Here is a 19,161-nt window from a genome sequence, read left to right as displayed (position 1 = left end):
GTGGCAACTGACATTTACAACTTTCTAAAACATTTTCCTGGCCCCTGCATTGCCTACTCTTTCTTGTAACTTAAGTTTTATTAGGGTGAGGGCATAACCACTCAGGTCCCCTTCCAGACCCACCACAACCATCCTTACACCTGCTTTCCTATTCAGAGACTGGGACGGGACATGTCTGTGCCAACAAACGAAGTTCAGTCACTGCAGCCACAGTTTTTTGTGTGAAAATTTATGGAAGAGTTTCTTGTCAGATTCATTTGATGAGGGGCTGAAATTACTCACCATTGTATCCGTTCCCAAATCCAAAGCTTGAAAAGAGAGCTCGAGGAGCGATGTGTCCTCCTAAGTGAGAAAGGTGTTTCCTGTTGTTTCCAGTGAATGATACCACTTCTCTTGGGGACTCGCCCTGCAAGGGAGGCTGGGATAATAACACCAGTTAGGTTCTCTACCTTCCTCCTCACCTGGATATTCTTTCCTGGAGGTGGTGCGTGGAAGAGAAGATTTTAGTGAGCGTTCTTTTTGGTTCTGTGAGTTTTCCCTAGAGTTTTCATCTGCCTCTTTTCAGTGTTTGTGGTTGCTTATGTTTGCATCTACCTTCTTGCCCTGCGTGTGGCCACCTGAAGTCCTCCACCTCTGCTCAGCCATCTCTGCTTTACTTTGTTCCCAACCATCTCCTGTGTGCTGACTTGTCCGTCCCCTCACCTCACTTATTCCCTCCAGCCTTGGCCCTTCTTCCCTCCTCCACAAACAATTTCCAGTTATCCTTTCCAAATATGCTCCTATGTAACACTGTCCCAGAACAAACTTGCCCCTTCTCTTATCAAATAAACTGCTTTCAATAAGCCTCTCCTAACTCCCGAAACAAACATCCCATAATCCACCTCGCTCTAAAATATTGCTTTTCATAACCTCCAACCATTTGCTCTCCTCCCCTCAAAGAAACAAACTGTCTTCAGAGTTCCTTCTTATTTGGGCACAGAGCTACCTCAGTGAAACCGTAAAACACACACACACACACACACACACACACACACACACACACACACGACCAACAACCTCCCGAACAAAGAAAAATGACCTAATATAATCTTGCCTTCCCTTTCCCTCCCTGAGAAAGAAAACTCTCGTGAGGTATATAAGGACCCATTTGTGTCTCTGAGGATTTTCTTCTTCCTGATGAAATAAGCTAAGGAGAAATACAGTAAGGCATTCCAAGGCCAAACACATTCTACTGTTTATTACACATATTACATTCTTAAATAAAAATGCGTCACATAACATTTTTTGCATAGATATCTTACAATATACCAATTTAAAAAAGAATTATGAAACAGACCAGTAACAAAAATAAATTTTTTCTTCATTAATAATTTTGTAACATTAACATACCACCATCATATAATACAAATAATAGTTTTAAATCTTAAGACTTTTGTACAGCAAAAAAACTTGACAAAGTAATATATTTATATATATATATAAAAAGCTTAAAAAAAATAAAATGTCAAAAAAAGGCATAACCGAGGGCTATAAGACTGGGTACTTCTGTGATATATTATAAATACCAGAGAAGGCCTGAGAGAATGTGACCGGGGGAGGCGGGGGAGGGGAGGGGGCTGGGAGGAGGTCTCTCCGAACACACTTGTTAGACACATCTGGCAAAAAGAAAATGTATAGTGCAAAAACAAATTTCTTCAAGCAACTGTTAAGAGGAGAATAGAGACTGGAAAGCAAAGTGGTGGTGGCTGGGGAGTTGTGTGGCGGGAATGGGGACAGAGTGATGAGAGAGAAGGGGGTTTGGGGGGTATTTACGGAAAGGAAGGGGAGGCTGCAAAAACATTAAACATTTATTTTTGCCTCTGTGTTAGCAAGGAGATCTTGGCCATAATAGGTGTATTTTTCCTCCCTGGAATGAAGCAGAAGTGAAAGATAAGGAAATTAAACCAAGTCTGGGTTTAGATAGGAAATGCATGCTGGAAAAAACTAAAATCAAATCAAAAGGTTGAGAACCAGCCAATGAGCCCCAAAGCCTTTCAGGAGCTAGATTTGCAGAAATCATTCTGCCTCCAGTCCAAAGGCCTAGGATTAAAATGTCCCCTCTCCCCACCCTCCGCCCCTCCCCTCCATGTGGAACTCCCAGTGTGGTTTCAATATACTGGCATTATAAGCATCCATCCCCCCCAAAAGATATTAGGCACTGGTGGCTACTCCTCTTAAACATCAGTAGCCTGTTTTCCTTCTGCGAAGGTACAATAGGTACATCTGCACACGTGCATGGCATGTGCACACATACCACCCTCATTATTCTGACGTGGGGTCCATTTTATGGCAGTAGACAGAAGCTGGAGTCAAAGCAATTTACGATTCCAAAGCTTACAGTTGAAAAAAATTGTATAAACAGTCCCCAACAAAGAACGTATCACCCTTCCCTCATGACCGCTGAGAGGGAGCCCTGTTTGAAAAGAGTATCTGGTTTGGGATATTAGTGAAGTGATGGCCCAGGATTTCGCTCTCCCATTTTCTGATACCTGTTTCCCGAGGACTTATAAACGCAAATGCAAAACACCTGAAGAATACAGTACTCTATTGGAAGGGCGCGCATAAGAAAGTGAATTGCAGCTTGATTTTCCCCCTGTTCCTTCCGGGATCTATTAGGAACCAGCAGAGGGGACGTAAGAGTGTTAAAAGCAAGAGAAAACCCTGAAGCCTCAGGTCATTAGTCACAGGATCTCACATTTACAAGCAGTTTTTGTTTCCTTGGACACATTTTTGTTGTTCTATCTCAAGTATTCCCAAAGATCCTCACTGAGGAAAGTAGGCCATCAAAGAGGCATTGATGGACGCTCAGGCCAGCCCCACTAGTTTTCCAAACTGAGATATCACCATGTTTACCGAAATGTAACCCAGACTCAGAATTCGAATTCTCTCCTCCTGCCCCCACCCCACGCTTGGCAGGTGGCCACTTCTGGAAGATGCCAGGGAAAGCTTCCACAAGTACATTTCAAACAGGTTCCACTTAACGAATTTTCACTTTGGCAAAGATCCGGGTGCAAAATTATGGCCAGAAATGCCGGCCCTCATCAGATCTTTTAAAAAGAAAGAAAGAATGAACCTGATTTTTGCAGTTAAATACGTTGCATCTCTCTGACTTTCCCTACCTTCTTCCTTCTCCTAAAACCAAACTCATGCAAAAGAAAGGACAAAAGCACTGTGCACTGTATTTTATATTTTATGAAGCGACTTCCATCGAGGAAATCACTTTGAATCAATGAAACTGATCACTAAGATGTTGTCATTGTTGCCGGTTGAGTTAATTTCTTTTGACTTTGCCATCAAATTCAGGCACGGGGGCTATGGGCGGAATGTTCTGAATGCACTAGGTGAGCTGCCCTGAAAGTCCCATTTATTTCCCCTTTGATGCAAATAGACATGGCTAATCTGGAAGCTTTATCCCAAACTAAAGCCCCTAAAAAAACCTTCTCTGGCTTCTGGATTCAAAGAAGATTTTTTTAAAAGTAGGAATCAGTTCTGTGAATCGTGCGTGAGGTTGGCTGTCTTTTTACCCTGTTATAATCAGGCAATCTAAGATGTAAAAAGGGCACAAGAGGTGCAGGAGGGGAGGAGACAGGGGATTTGAAGGGCTTTGCAAGGGAAAGCACACAGAAGGGAGAAGGAAATGGTCAGCATGAAGTTCATTTTGGGGTCTCCGATATTTTTATAAAATGCAGCTTTGTCACGGAATCTGAACATTTCTTTTTCTGGACATAGTACTCATCACCACCAGGCTTTAAGCTGGGCCAATTAACCATTAGTGGGGCAGGAGGCCAGTAGCTAGGAGAAGCATCATAATTTCATGTTTCCACATCTTTGACTTACAGCCATGTGGTAGGAGAAAGAAGCACAACTTGAAATAAAGAAAATTGTCAATGGCTTAGAAACACTCTTTCTCTATACATCGAACTCTGAACCCTGGATCAAATGTGCTTGAGAGGACAACCACAAGAAACACCATGCTAGGTTTTTCCTTCCAAATTTGGGATCCCCGGGAATGTCAGGAGGTGACAATTTAAATGAGAAAGCGGTTTGATGTGTTTTAAATGTCCAGTAAAGCACTATTTTAAATAACCTGTCCTCCTGGGAGCCAAGTATTTTCAGATGGTTATTTCTTGGAAAGCCTGTTCACTCTGGCAGGCTCTTACCAACCACCTCTGCCATTTCAGAGATGATGGACATTTTATCACAAATCCGTTTCCAAAATGATTGGCGCTACCCTTGCTGTTATGGATAGGTTATCATTCACAGGTGTCAAATGGGCTAGAGAAGAACAGTTTCCAAGCCATACACTTAGCACCCACCAAATTTCAGGCCAATTCTCACAGTCCACAAATGACTCTGAAGCAAGCAAGCCCCACCATCATGGTTCAGTGCACCCTGCTCTGAGAAAGGTCAGGAGCACAGTACAAAGGACCTCACTGATACAAAGAGAGAGGAATCACTGAACATTTCAGACACTGATGAGGACCAAAGGGTCTTTGTTCTGCCACATTCAAATGAGAACTTTTCAAGACCACAGATGACAACAGGGAGCAAACAAGCAATGATTACTCTTTTGCATTCTTTTTTTTTTTAAACTTTCTTTTTAATAGAGCCTTGCATTGGTCAGTTCAAAAATTAAATTCAGTATTATAAACCCTTAATAATAGCATTTCGAGAGGCAAGAGCAGCTCCAGCTGGGGAGAGGACATTTGTAAATCGTGGCAGCCACGGCTAATGCCATCACTGGTATGTGCGTGCATTCATGCTGGAGGCTGCTACAGAAAGGGAAATCAACGAACCAACAAAATCTGGGGTGTCTAAAGTTTCATCTAGTGCACTGACTGGAGGCGCTACAGTTTAATACAGCTGAGGTTTAAGGTCCCTCACACATCCTTCATCCAGAAAGGATGCACCACACATTCAAATATAATCCCATGATACGCCCTGATGGACTGGCCACAAAATGCACTCAAATGCAGTAGAGAACTACGAGATTGTCAGCAAGCAGTGCTCCAGAAAATGTTTCTAAGTCATGTCTAGTTTTAAATCTTTGGAATAAAACTGATTTTTTTTTTTTTTAAATACCCTCCAACTAACATATACAGAATTGCCTCCGGCAAATGGGCAGATTTTATGTGTGTGTGTTTTAGGGTGGTTTTTCTTTTTTGTTGTTGTTGTTGTTGTTGGTTTTTGTTCTTGTTGTTGCTGTTGTTGCTGTTGTTTTGGTTTTTGGTCTACATTGAAAAAGGGGAAAAGAGAAAGAAAACTTTAAGGGCCAGACCTCAGAATGCCCAGGTGTCCCATCGGTAGCTACCGCATTTGTAATCAGGAGGCTCCTTTACCCTTTGACGGGCACTTTCAACATTTCGGGGAAGTCAAAGGTTGTAGAAAGCTGAGAAACCAAATGCCAAGGATCTTGAAGGTTGCTGTCATACATGTATTTGTGTTTCTTATATTATTATTTCCTTTTAAAGACTTCAGTTTTGCATCCCAAATAGGTATGGGGTGGCATTTTAACAGTCAATGAGTCAAACAGTCAAAGGAGGGCAGAAGGGGAGCCAGCTGGTATGAAGGAGCAGCAACCATGTGCGGACCAAATGCCATTTTTGTTTTTTAGACGTGTCTTGAAGGGATGGTCCCAGAATATACAAAATATACAATCTGTCCTAATAACCACCCCGCTTGCTTGCATAGGCCATTTAATGGTCCTAAAGGCAGTCTTTGGAGTTGAGGCCAGTGCCAGCTAGCTAAGAATGCGGGTAGATAGAGACCGATATTGGATGTGTGTGGGATGAAAAGTGAGGAATGTGAACCCCCTTGGAGTCAGCTTTTGCAGAGTAAATGTGAGGCCTCTGTTGATCCTGGGTGCTCTAGGTCACAAAGTCATGGTGGGTCTAGCCAAAAAGAATTAGAAACATGTCTCTCCTTTCAGACAGACCATGAGAGAAACTTCTCAACCCTTTCCTTAAATGTCCACCCTTCATTCCCACAATGGCATTTTGAATTGTGTGTTTTAACAAGTGGGGGAGTATGAGCTCAGTGGGTATGAGAGAGGAAGATAGGATGATATTTTCGGAAGCCACTAGACTCAGGAGGCATCCTCAGTTTTCCCCACTCCTGGAAAGAGTGATATTTTTTGGCTTTTTGTCAGGTCATAACCCAGAGTTAGGTTAATTATGCAGCTGCCCTTTGAGACTAGCAACATCTATGCTGAGACTGGTTATAGGGCAGCAATGACACCCAGCACGGGGTTGATCACTATGCGCTGAGGTCATGATGCCTCAAGGGGGATGAGAGAACTGTGATGTCCCATCTGATTGGCTGCTTCGAGAGCTGGACATCCAGGTGCCGAGAAAGTCCTGGAGAGGTTTAGTCCATGGAGAAAAGATAAAACATTTAAGCTTCCAAATAAGCTTTTCAAGTTTTCGTTAGCAAAAACAGAGAGATTAAAAAGAAAAAATCTAGCACTGGCAATAAGGTGAGGCTCAAGGGATATACTGTGACTTATCATCAAGGACTTTATTCTCTTGGCCACTTTGCAGTCATGCTAGAAGTTTCCAGAATCCCTAGTGCATATGGTGTGCAAGAGTCAAAAAGTAAGAAAAGAAAACTCCTCCCTTGAGAGTGAAGTCTAGAGAAATGCAGGCCAGAAAGGTGTATGGTGTTATTCCAGTCTGCCGCCGCTAAGGCCGTTGGTATCGACTCGAAAGATCTCAATAGTACTAAGGAGAACCAAAACCGATCAACAGTTCTGTGAGGAAGTTGGACGCACGGAATAGGAGGACTTTTCACACACAAAGGACAAATAAACCAAGAGTTAATTTTGGCTACCAAACTGCAATTTGGTTTTCTAGGTCATTTTCCCCCAACTATTTAAAAAGAAACATTAGTGCTACACATATGCAACTTTACGACGTTGTATTCTCCTATCAAGTTGCACTGAGAAGCAAGTTAAATAAGCCCCTCTTACTGCCGTCCACCTGCAGAGACGTCACATCCGTTTTCTTTGATTTCCATTGGCAACAGCGGGAAATAATTCCAATAGTGCTGAAGTAAGCAGCCAGTCTGCCTTGCTGAGTTCACCTGGTTTCCTTCTTCTTCGTCTTCTACCATCTGGCAAGGGCAAGGCATAAAGAATAGACGTATATATTTTAAATATAGCTGAGTGCATGACAGTGCGTGTGTGTGGGTCTATGTGAGTGCATGTGTGTGTGTGTGTCTGTGTGTGTGTGTGTGTGTGTGTGTGTGCGTGTACACAGAGGTTTATGAGTGAGAACTTTCTTCTGCGAGGCAATGGATCCCCGCCTGAAGTCCAGCCCCCTGCCTCACGGCATTTCCTTCAGACAACGGCCGACGCCATGGCAACTCTGGCCTTTAGGGGTTTTAGATATGTCTCTTCATGTGGAGGGCAAGATGGTCAGACCTGGAAAAACACCTAGGAAATATAAACAACAACAAGGATATAAGAGGGGTCCAGGCAACAACCTCAACTTCCAGCACCCCTTAGAAAATGATTAACCCTACCTCAACAAGGCAGTACATATGTCCTAAGAAACAAGGTGGTGTGTGGGAAAGGTGAGCTCAGGGTCAGACTGCGTGGGTTCGAACCCCCAGTTCTTCCCATCCTTGTGTGACTCTGAGCATGTTAACCTTTCTGTGCCTTCATTCCTTGTCAGTAAAATGGGGATAATTGTAGCACTCGCTGCATGGGCTGGTGTATGGGGATTAAATAAGATGATCTATGTAAAGTGCTTAGAATATTGCCTCACACATAGTAAGACGTCAGCAAATGTTAACTATTATCATAATCATCATTATTAAAGAAGAAACTACTATGAAGGCACTTCAGAAACACGGGACATACCCATATACCAGAAATATGGTAGAAAATGATTAGCTCATATTTTCCAATGGTGGAACTCTAACATTTCAACACCCAGAGTTGAATCTTGAACTTTATAATGAAGGCCCAGAAATGCTGCCTGTGATACCTACAGGTCTCTATTATACCAGTCAAGAAAAAGAATGGAGAAGTGAGTTCCCGTTTACTGAGAATGAGATAACATGCAGGCATGTACTAGGTTTTTCTTCAACATTACCCAGTACCATTCTTGGCAACTATCCATGCTAAGCATTCACACCTCTTGTGTGTATGTGTGTGTGTGTGTGTGTGTGTGTGTGGTAAGGAAACTGAGGCAAGGGTCCTGTAGCTAGTGAGTGGTAGACCTGGAATTCAAACCCAGGCAGACCCGCAAGTCCACTCTTTTGAATGCCCACGCTTTCTAATGCCCAGTTTTCTTGGTGCCTGAGGTCCACCATTGAGTCTCTTCCTCAGCCTCAGAGTGGAGGCAGTGGTCATCTTCACTATCCTTTCCTTTGACACTCACAACTTGATCTTCTCTTGGGTAGCCATGCTCCTGCACTCCCAGTTGTATGGGGCTGACCCTTCTTCTAAGGCTAAAGCTATGACCATAGTGGTCTGCTTAAGCTATAGTCAAGTGACCCATCAAGGTTCATGAGAGCTAGTCCTGGAACACTGGAGAGCTAGTCCTGGAACTATTCAAAGGGAGAAGCTCTTTTCCCACTGGGGCTGCTATGCTACTAACACTGAAGGTGGAGCTGCTGGTATCCATATGGCAATGTGGGAAAGAGACTGTTGAGAACAAAGTCAACAGAGAAAAATGGGCCAGAGGATAGAAAGAGAGAGAAAGAAGACTGATGACAACATCTGGAGACCCTGGATCCAGCCAAACCTAAAGACCAATCTAATTTTGGTCTTCTTAGTCAGTTGAACTAATAAATACTCTTCAAAGCTAATGTCAGTCTGAGTCAGGCTTCTGTATCATATAACTAATAGAGTGGGCATTTCTATATCCCCACGGCCTACCATCTAAGGCTCTGGCTAGAATCCCAGTAAAGTCAGCATATGAGATAGCAATCATTCCTAGCTCTGAGTGTGTGCTCTCCCTCTGGATTCTTTTCTTGAAACTGACCATCTCTTACCTGTGAGGATATTCCCAGGCTCTCCAGAGGCCCAAGACATGCTCGCAGTCCAACATTCTCGTTATGATGTTAACAAGCTGCCCTGTTAGCAAGATTTCCTGTTCAATGCAGGATTTCCCCATGTTTGTTCATTCTTAAAACAAACAAACAAAAAAATCTACCCTATCTCCTGACCCCAACATTCTCCACCCACTCTGTTTGTGTTGTTTTTTTTAAATAGGCACACACATGCAGGTTAGAACCCCAAGGAAATGAAGCAAAATAGAACCATGGCAAAATTGGAGATACTTAAGAATGGGAAGGTATTGTAGAAAATAATCTAACCCAATAACTTCTTGAGTAATAATAATTCTAATTATACCCACTTATTTCAGGCCCTAATTTAATATCAACAAGATATTTGGATAATCACTTAGAGTGCCATCTGAAGGGGATTTAATTTACCATAAAACACTGATAAATATTCTTTAAAAGTAAGTGCTTGATGTCACTAGTATACAGAATAGCAATACAGCCTATAGGGAATTCGGCAGTTAACTCCCATGACTTTGTCTTATCCTGAGGGCTCGCTCACTGCCTGTTCTCTTTCTTCCCTCCCTCCCTCCCTGTCTCCTTTCTTACCTCCCTCCTTCCTTCCTTCATCTCAACAGCCTAGAGAAAGAAGATCTAAGTTGGGAAGTTCTTTTTGTAGGCATTTCCTTTTTAAAGTTAACATCCTTAACAAGAACTCTATAAAGAAGATGCCATTCTTATCCCTTCCACCAGCTGAGAGAGTCATCAAAAAGAGGCAAAGCCAAAATCTGAACCCCAGTAGTGTGACTCTGGAGCCCATGTTCTAGCCACACCTGCTCTTTAAACTGAGAAGAAGGGAGAGCTAAACTGTCAGTTTAAGGAGTCTGTAGTAGGTAGAAAAATGGGTTCCCCCTCAACCAAATATCTACACCTAATCCCTGGAAACTGTAAATATGTTACGTGATGTGGTAAAGGGGAATTAGGGCTGTGGATGGAATTAATTTGCTAACCAGCTGATTCTAAAATAGGAAGATTATTCTGGATTATCTGGTAGGGCCAATGTCATCTTGAATATCCTTGAAAATGGAAGAGGGAGTTGAAAGAGAACACAGAAGCAGCATGAGAAGGACTCAACAGCTTGGTTGATGGAGGGATGGGGTAAGCAGGCAAGAAATGTGGGCCACCTCTAGAAGCTGGAAAAGATGAGGAAATGGATTCTCTCTAGAGCGTCTAGAAAAAAACACAGCACTGCCAATACCTTGATTATACCCAGCTGACCTTCTAACCCACAGGTTACCTATAAGATGTTACCTAAAAGGTACAACATTTGTCAAGTTAAACAAAGATCATACTAAATTTGTGGCAATTGATAATGGTAGCAACTAGAAAATGAATCCAGAAGTCAGTCTAGTCAGACCTGAGCAGTGACACCTGTGAGAAAGCAACAAAACAGGCACCAGGATCCTGCCTGTCTGAGAGAGGAACATAAGGATTGGAGATAGTAGAGGTGAAGGAAAGATCTTGGCCTGGGGACAAAACTTCTTTCTTTTCCTTTCTAATTCCTGGAGACCTAAGGGAAAATAGCATTCTTGATATAGAATTTCATTTGCAGAAACCATTCAGTGATGTATGCATTCCAGACTTTTCTTCTGCCTTTGCCCATTGCCTAGTGTGTGCTGGGTATCTAGCAATATATGTACAAGCATCTATCTTTATGCTTCGAGATCTTGCAGGGAAAAAGAAAAGTTAAAAAAGAAAACAACAAGTTTTTAATGTGGTGTGAAATCTAACTGTACTCCTCCCAAACTGAACCAGCACTGTTATTTTTTTCAGATTCTTGGAAGTAGATGGTGCCTAGAATTTAGACTAGGTCTCTCACCATTGGGGTTTTACTTAAATTCAATATACCAGCAAGCTACTTAGTCAGGATTAATTTATATTTATTAATTTACACTTACTGAGCTCCATATAAGAATAGTAAAAGGTAATAGATAAACTCACCACCTAGAAATGTGGGATCAAATAATTCTAAGAGTAATATACCCCCAGAAGGTATTTATGACTATACAGTCCTCGGACCACCTTAAATAAGAAGGTCCTTAATGATTGAAATTTGTTCATTATAGAGAACTAGTCAAACCTTTATTGCCATTTCCCTGGGTTTATGGAAAAGGCACAGTAAAGGCATGTGGGTATTAAAGCAACCCTCCAGGACACCAAAGGGGCTAGATATGGGTTGGTATTTGTTACTGCCTATAAGTAGATCGATTCAAAGATCAAAATGTGTCCTTCCGACCGCCCAAGATCTTGAAGGTACTACTCTGATAGCAGTCTCCCTGAGTTATAACTGTGCTCAGCTGACAGAATGATAGCCTGTGTAAACCACTGGTAGAAATAGAGCCCTGTTTACCATCAGTAGCAGCCTCATGCTGTATGGGCTGGGAAACAGGGCTCACTCCTCTAGGGTGAGCAGCTGGTCCCTCCATGGCTTATGGTTCAGTCTGATGGCCAGGAAGTGGGAGAGCCTCGCTGCTTTCTCCCCCAGCTCAGACCTGAAGCCAGAGGTCACAAAACCCAATGTCTTCAGGGGCCCACAGATAAAGGAAATGAGTGCAATGGGTTAAGGACGATCTGGTTCTACTTTTGATAAGGCACGGATATGAAGAAATACCACTCTTCTGTAAGAGGACAAAACTGAGCAAGCACAATGATGATGGCAACTGATGGTATGGCTTCATATTGGGGAGACCGCAGGAAGTGGTGGGAACAGTGAGAAATTAGTGATCACATGACCATCACAAATGGGTAGTGATTACTATTTAGGTTCAGAAAATTATGGCCACATGGGAATGTGAGCCCAGTGTTACCAGATCTCCTGGTTTTTCCAGACAAAGCCAGAGATGCAGACATTTTTGTGGCATCTAGTAATTTTAAAAGTAAGTAAAGCAAATAAACAAAAACTCATTTATTTTTTTCAATCTACCCAATAGCAAAATAAAAGTACAAATTAGACTTGGTATATGCTTTAAAGACAGAAATCCCCAAACCTAGCTTAGCCTCTAGAGTGGTCTGATTTCTCAAATTATAAGAAAGCAAGACAGAGGTTTCTTAACGCTTATTATACACAGTGTGTTACCAACAGGATTCAGAGTCCTGCTAAGGGCTACAGATGCCCTCTTTTCTGAAGGTAAAAATCCGCTAAGGAATGCCAGCTTCCAGTCACACCAGGCTTTCCTTTCATCTGCTTTGGGACCACTCCAATTCCCCATGCCACCTCCTGGACCTGCTCTATTCTTAGCACAATCGCTGCAATTGAAATGTAAGGTGCTGCTGGTCGTGAGACACTAATGAGAATCCAACCCTATATTTCTGACATTGTTGAAAATGCACTGACTCTTGGCCAATGCCACAGGACTTTGACCCAGATCTCCCCCAAATCACACTCTCCCCCAAATACCATGTCAGAATTTGTACCAACTGCTCAGCAAATTTCTAGCTCCAGGAACCATATATTTTGGTGAAGAAAAATAAAGAAAAAGACTAACCAAATTACCCATCTCTGACATCTTCCCTGATCCAGTTGGCTTGAAATATTTCGCCACATCAATCATACAAATGGTCAGATTTAATCCTAGTATATCAACTGCTGGACAGTTGTAAATTCTTCAGTAAGTCAGTTGATCTGCAGAGAGGAATACTAACTCTGGCCATTTCCCAATAAGAATTCTTGGTCCATTTCTAAGGATGAATGCAATCTATAACGCACAATCTCCACGTAATAGCCTTATCACCCTTCAGGGATGGGCGACTTTTGTGTATGCCTACTACTACCATAGTTGACAACTCAGGGGATTCATCTTCATCCCAGTTGATATAATGCTCTTCCTCAAAGGACTGTGGGCAAAGAGTCACCCTCTATGCAGCTTCTTTATTAATGGCCAGGAGTAGAGAGAAATGAACTTGAGATGGCAGTTGAGGGAAGATGTCAAATAAGAAGAAATATTACTGAAGTATAATCCTGTAGCAAAACAGCCACTGATTCACATAAATTCTGGGAGCCTTGGAGATAATGGGATAGAAATTAAAAAACAGGCTACATTCTTGGGTAGCAGAGGAGAGAACTCCAAGGGAATGAGAGACAATAGCTTTGTAAAGTGGACTTCCTCAGCCCTGGGGTGGGAGGTTATCTCTGAACTCCAGGAGGCATGGGGGCTTTATTTAGTTCTTAAAGAATGAAGATAAGAGGAAAATAGCCTCTTCAGGAAGAAGAAAAAAAGGAGGAAAAACATGAATGCTCCTTTATAAGCATCTTAAGGGAGCACCAAGCTAACTGGCCACCCATGAGATTTGGCCACTACCGCTCTGCTCTCCAAACAAACACATGCTACTACAGAGCAAGGCCTGGTGCAGGGAGGTGCCAGCACAGGGACTGGGAGGCAGGATGTGAAAGCGATCGCATTTCCTCCCACGGAGAGCCAGGCCTCTATGGACATCCTGCACACCCCTCCTGCCATCCTGCAAGCTGGGGAACCCTGAGGCTTTCAGGGCTTTTATCGTATTAGAAGCATTTTTCTCATCATAACTGAGACCTTTAGTATTGCATTAAAAAGATGGTTAATTTTCTTAAGCTTCCTTTTAAACACAGAAATAGGATTAGAAGGATAACATGCTCAGATGCAAGCCCATTATTTGATTATGTCTAAACCTAATCCTGCCTTCACCTTGGCCTGCAGAGTCTCCATTTTGGGGTTTATTGGTTGATAATGCCAGGGCTGTCAGATACTATTACTTGTGTAGTATCTGTTGCTACGTGCTCTTTCTTCCACCATCAAATGCTGAAGGTTGGAAATTGAATTATAGGATCAGTTCTCAAAGCTTCACCATCTTTTAGACCTTTGTACCTATTTTCAAAGGAGAAAGAATGATTCAGGCCCCCAAAGAATGGGGACTCTCTCCAGTAAATTCATTTGTAACAACGCTTCAGAGGAAAGCCTTATGCGTAACCTTCTTTCCGCTAAGCAGGCTTTCTATATTTTCACATGATTAAGAATCAAGAAAAATGGTATTGATGTTAATAAAAAGATCAGAAGGAACAGCTATACATGACCATTCCTTATCCTATTACTTTCCATATTATAGTAAAATCATCTATCATATCATCTCCCTGAGGGTAGGAACTGTGTCTCCTTGCCATGCATGGCTCCCATGATTCCCGGCCCAAAGCTGGTGTTCAGTACTTGTGTGACTGAACCAAGAATTCATCTCATCTCTGGATTATACACAAGAAGGCACCCGTATCCCATTGGTTTTCTCAGTGGAGAAGAAAAAGGCATTCACAGGCCTGAGTGTCTGAGGCAGAGGCTTGGGATAACCCCAGAAGCACACAGACAGCCCACCCCATGACCCACCTCACCTTCTCCCCTCCCCGTCCCAGCAGCTTCTAGGTTTCTTTACCTGTCGCAGTGGTTGCATTTAAAGGGCTTTGCACCTGTGTGTTTCCTGTAGTGCCTCGTGAGCTCATCACTTCGTGCAAAACGCCATTCACACCCTTCCCATGAGCACTTATAAGGCTTCTCACCTGCAAGAAGAGATGGAATGACCATGGTCAACACCAGGAACAAAATGGCCACAGGCCTCATTAGTTTCTCCTACCTATCTGTCGTCTTGGAAAAGAGTTATATTATAAATCAGTCTTGAAAGTCTACATTTCCTAATACAGTTTGTCACATTTTCTTTAGACTCCTGGTATTTTGTTGTTCCTGTCGTTGTTGTCGTTGTTTTAACCTTCAAAAATGGTTTCAGAGGATCTTCTAATCTGGTGCTGTCACTTCAGTTCCCATAGTCAGAATATTTCCTTCAACTGGTGAGGGATCAATTTTTATTTATTTTCTATTCCCTAGAGCACTTCGACCCCCACTGTCCAAGTAGAAAGGAAATGTGCTATTTTCATCTGAACCACAAATGCTTCTAATTCTATTTTTCTACAGAACCTACAGTAATTTACCATTTCAGCCTTTTTAGCCTTCTCCCTCCTACCACAAACTGGAGCCAGGGAGCTGACGGACAAGGCAAACAGCTCAGGTCTCCCAGAACCACTGTTCCTTCCAGTAAATGGAAGTGGACGGACAGTCATGAGAAAGCACTACCATTCGAGAACAAAACAAAGATCACCTGATGATTCCTGGCGTTTATGTAGAATGTAGTCACAAAGTCCTGTTTGAGAAGCCCATAACCTAATTGCTCTAGAGCATTCATATTAGAGAGAGATACAGAGTATCACAAAATATTTTTAAAGCCAATTTGTAGAGCAAGGTTTTTGCCACACTGAAGCTGCTTGTAAGTACTGAAATTTGAGCTCTTGTGCTCAAGTGACCTTTTTGCACAGTAAATACAGATGGAGGGATATGTAAGAGAAAGTACATGATTTTTCCTTAGACCTTTTCTTTAACCCATCAACGTCTGTCATCAAACATGGCAAATATTTACCCTTCCAACTGTATGGTGGGCTGATTCTGATTAAGAAGAAAAATAGTCTTAAGAAATCCTGAGAGTTACTGAGCCCTCCTAACTGAGAGGCAGGTTAGCACAGTGGTTGTGAGCTCTGAAGATGACCTTCCAGGGCCCAGCTTTCAGCACTGCCCCTAACTGGGCTAAGTTTTTTTTTTTTTAATATTTTATTTATTCATTCATGAGAGACACAGAGAGAGAGAGAGGCAGAGACAAAGGCAGAGGGAGAAGCAGGCTCCATGCAGGGAGCCCGACGTGGGACTTGATCTTGGGTCTCCAGGATCATGCCCTGGGCTGAAGGCTATGCTAAACCGCTGAGCCACCCAGGCTGCCCAACCCTGGGCTAAGTTAACAAACCTATCTGTGTCTCTGTTTTTCTAGAGATTATAGTAGTATGTAACTCAAAGTGCTTGGAGAGCATAACTTAATATATATATATATATATAATATATGTTGTATATATAATACATATATTAATATATAATATATATTATATATTAACATATATATTAACATATATTAATTAGAACACTGTCTGGCACACACATCACATCACTGGTAAATGTTATAAATTGCCAAACCTCAAATTTCAGGATACACAGGTGCCAAAGTAGTACTATGGCTGCCCCATTATTGCTCTATTTTTAATAGCTAGACCTTCACTAGGCAGCACATAAGGAGACATTGCCCAGGTACTATACTTGACCCACTTTCTTCTTTCCACCTTTTTCCTTCCCTTTAAACCTGACTACAAAGTGTTCACAATTCTTTATTTGTATCACCTAGAATTGAACCAAACATGATTGAAAATTTTATTTCATTAAATCGATGCCCTAGTGAGCCACTGCTCTATAAGGCCCATAGAGGAGAGAGGAATGAGAAACACAGGCATTTCTTTTAAAGAGAACCAAGAGGACATGAAGGAGGGCTAGAAGCACAGGAGGAAACCCATTCACTTTTGGAAATCAGAAAAAAAAAAAAAAAAGAATCACTGAGCAGTGTTAAAAGTTCACCTTCTGGATCCTTAAAGCCAAAATTTTAGAAAATTGTATCTGCTGAAGAGAAAGTAGCAGAAGGGGGTGGGGTGTCAAATCAACTTTGGAATAACACACCTGGGATTGGAATTCATTACAGAATATGCCTCGGTGTCCTTCTTTGTCAAATGGGACTGAGTTCCCATGTTTGTTGTGAGATTTAAATATGTCGTCGTGTAGGACACATATCCTGAGCCTGATACACAGTAAATAATTTCAATTTATTTTTCTCTCATGTACACCTGTGCCCTCAGAAGCTGCGTAAAGGTTGTCACCCAAAACTTTCAGAGCTCAGGTTCCAGACAGCTGAGTCTGGAGTCACTCTGGGCAACCTAAATATTGGAAAAATAGTGTTTTTAAGTTTTAAATATTTTCTCAGTGTACTGATAAAAAATGTGCCAGAAAAACAGAGTGTTCTTTAGATCTACTCTGAAGGACTGGGATGCTGAGGGGAATTAAAGAGACCCCAGTTGGAGAGGTATGCCCTCCCTGAGAGGCGTGTTGGCATCATTTACTTAATGTGATTGATTGCCCACCAGGCACCATTACTTCAAGGAAATCTGGCACAAATAGAAAAGGAGAATGAGGCAACGTCAAAGACTTTAGAAATTCACAATGCCCTCCACATTCCTCCCCACAAGGCCTTCAAATGCAAGTAAAACTGGAGGTTCCTAGATCTCGGGGACCAAACACACCCCAAATGCAACAAGGCATCTAGAAATCCCATGACATTCTACAACAACAAGCAGAGACATCTAGTCCCCAAAATCAATCCCACAATCGAACTAACCCGTCCATCACTGGCAACCACATTTTGAAGGACACAGGAAGGACAGCGAGAAAATGGAAGTTCAAGTAGATGTCTTTGGGTATGTTTGAAAAATTGTTATTTCAAACTGTTTGGTTTTCCCCTTGCTGAATTTTTTTAAAATAGTTTCGTTTTTTATTTTGATAATTAAGGATTTAGTTACTTCCCAGAAACTAATGTAGACTCAATTAATTCTGGCACAAACCAACTATCCTATCCAGTGGCTATTTCAGTATTCCTGTTTGCCAGTGTATAGACAGAAACTACAGATAGTTTGACTTGGCTTTGAATTGTATCACCTAATGTTGTTTCCTGCTTGCAGCCAGAAGCAGTTCCTGTGGGTCCTAATATTTAGCCAAGATACAGTGCTTCATCAAGCTATTTTTCCAGTGTCTGATTCATTTACCTACAAGTTGCCATTTCTGCAAATACTCACTATTATTAACTTTAAAATAACCAAGAAAGAACTTGACCAAATGAGGGGGCAGTGCCTGATACAGACAGAGTTCAGAAATCAGAGGAGGAAAAAATATTAAAAATTGGGAATAAGACTTCATATTTAAGGCTCAGAAATGGTGGGGTTAGGCTGGCCTCATTTCTAGGTTCCATTCTGGTTTCTGTAAACCAGTGTCTACTTGAAAGGCAGCAGTGAAAATCCTCTATCAGTACTTTGCATGGCCAAGATCACACCTCCCTAGACACCAGCACCCACTGCTTGATGTCAGGGGCAGAGCCACCTATATCCACGATGCATTAGTTTTCATCTGAACAGCCTACCTAAAGATTTCTGTGTGTTTCATAAAAAGCTTAGGTTTTTTTTTTTCTCTATAGAAGAATGGCTTTCTTTCTAAAAGAATGGAAGAAAGGAAGAGAAAGGGGACAGAGGGAGGGAGGGAGGGAGGGAAGGAGGAAGAAAGCAAGGAGGGAAGAAAAAAGAGAAAAGGGTGGGCAGTTGTAACTAGAGCAGACTTCATGCAAAATCAGCTTATCTCCTTTATCCTGCCCTCTCTTTCACCCTCCTTCTCTTCTTGCTCCACTCCAGGCACTATTCCTGGGTAGAAGACAGAAAGTGGCATACCCTTGCCCAATGCTATACTGTATGGCACCTGGGATAATGCCTGCCTTTCAGCTCACTGCAACTCAATAATAATGATCAAAAATGCTCGAGAGGTCTATATGAGACAGGCAGATGGGAGAAAGGCTTAAAACATTAGGGCTCAAGTCTGGAAGGGGTGTGTGGATGAAGGCGGGCACATAACAAACCGGATGGATGAGAGAGCATGCCAATGCCTGCACAGTTCACAGGGCCAGAAGTGGAGACACTGTCAGAACCCACCCTCCTGAATTGCAGGGGGAATATCAGGATCTACTTTTCCTCTCTGGAAATTAACCCCAGGAGACGTGTTTCCCTCAGAGGTGATAGTAGGTCTAATCAGGTGTAAATACATTTATAGCCGTACGAGGGCTCTTAAGAAGAGCTAAGGATGCTTGAGAAACAGGACTTGACATTTAGCAAGGTTGAATCATGGCAAGAATTCATGCTCTCCCACAGAATGGCCTCTGAATTGGAATGTGGGCTAAACCAGTATGGCATTTTTTTAGTTTCTTACAGAGTAACTCTCTCCACATCACGATCATCAAATTTGATTGGTCAAAATGTACATAAATACTTTTGAACATGCACCTCCAATACAAGTAGATTTAGTCATGACTTGTACAAATGTACTGATGTCCTAACATATTAGGGTATTGTAAAATATG

General features: G+C 42.1%; 1 protein-coding gene across 7 annotated transcripts in view; it reads right to left on the bottom strand.

The window, feature by feature from the left end:
* Positions 1-5,191: 5,191 nt before the first annotated feature.
* KLF7 (KLF transcription factor 7) overlaps positions 5,192-19,161 on the bottom strand; it is an 87,613-nt gene continuing 73,643 nt past the window's right edge. For all 7 annotated transcript variants that reach the window (XM_072742466.1, XM_072742467.1, XM_072742465.1 and 4 more), the window contains 2 exons: positions 14,506-14,629; positions 5,192-7,471 (listed from right to left, as the gene is read on the bottom strand). In XM_072742466.1, coding sequence (XP_072598567.1) covers positions 7,420-7,471; positions 14,506-14,629 — 176 coding nt within the window. In that variant the 3' untranslated portion in view covers positions 5,192-7,419. The remainder of the gene's footprint in view (positions 7,472-14,505; positions 14,630-19,161) is intronic.

Source organism: Vulpes vulpes, chromosome 16 (genome assembly GCF_048418805.1).
Source record: "Vulpes vulpes isolate BD-2025 chromosome 16, VulVul3, whole genome shotgun sequence".
Lineage (NCBI taxonomy): Eukaryota > Metazoa > Chordata > Mammalia > Carnivora > Canidae > Vulpes > Vulpes vulpes.
Note: the sequence above shows the minus strand (reverse complement) of the source record. Positions and strands in the feature narration are given on the sequence as shown.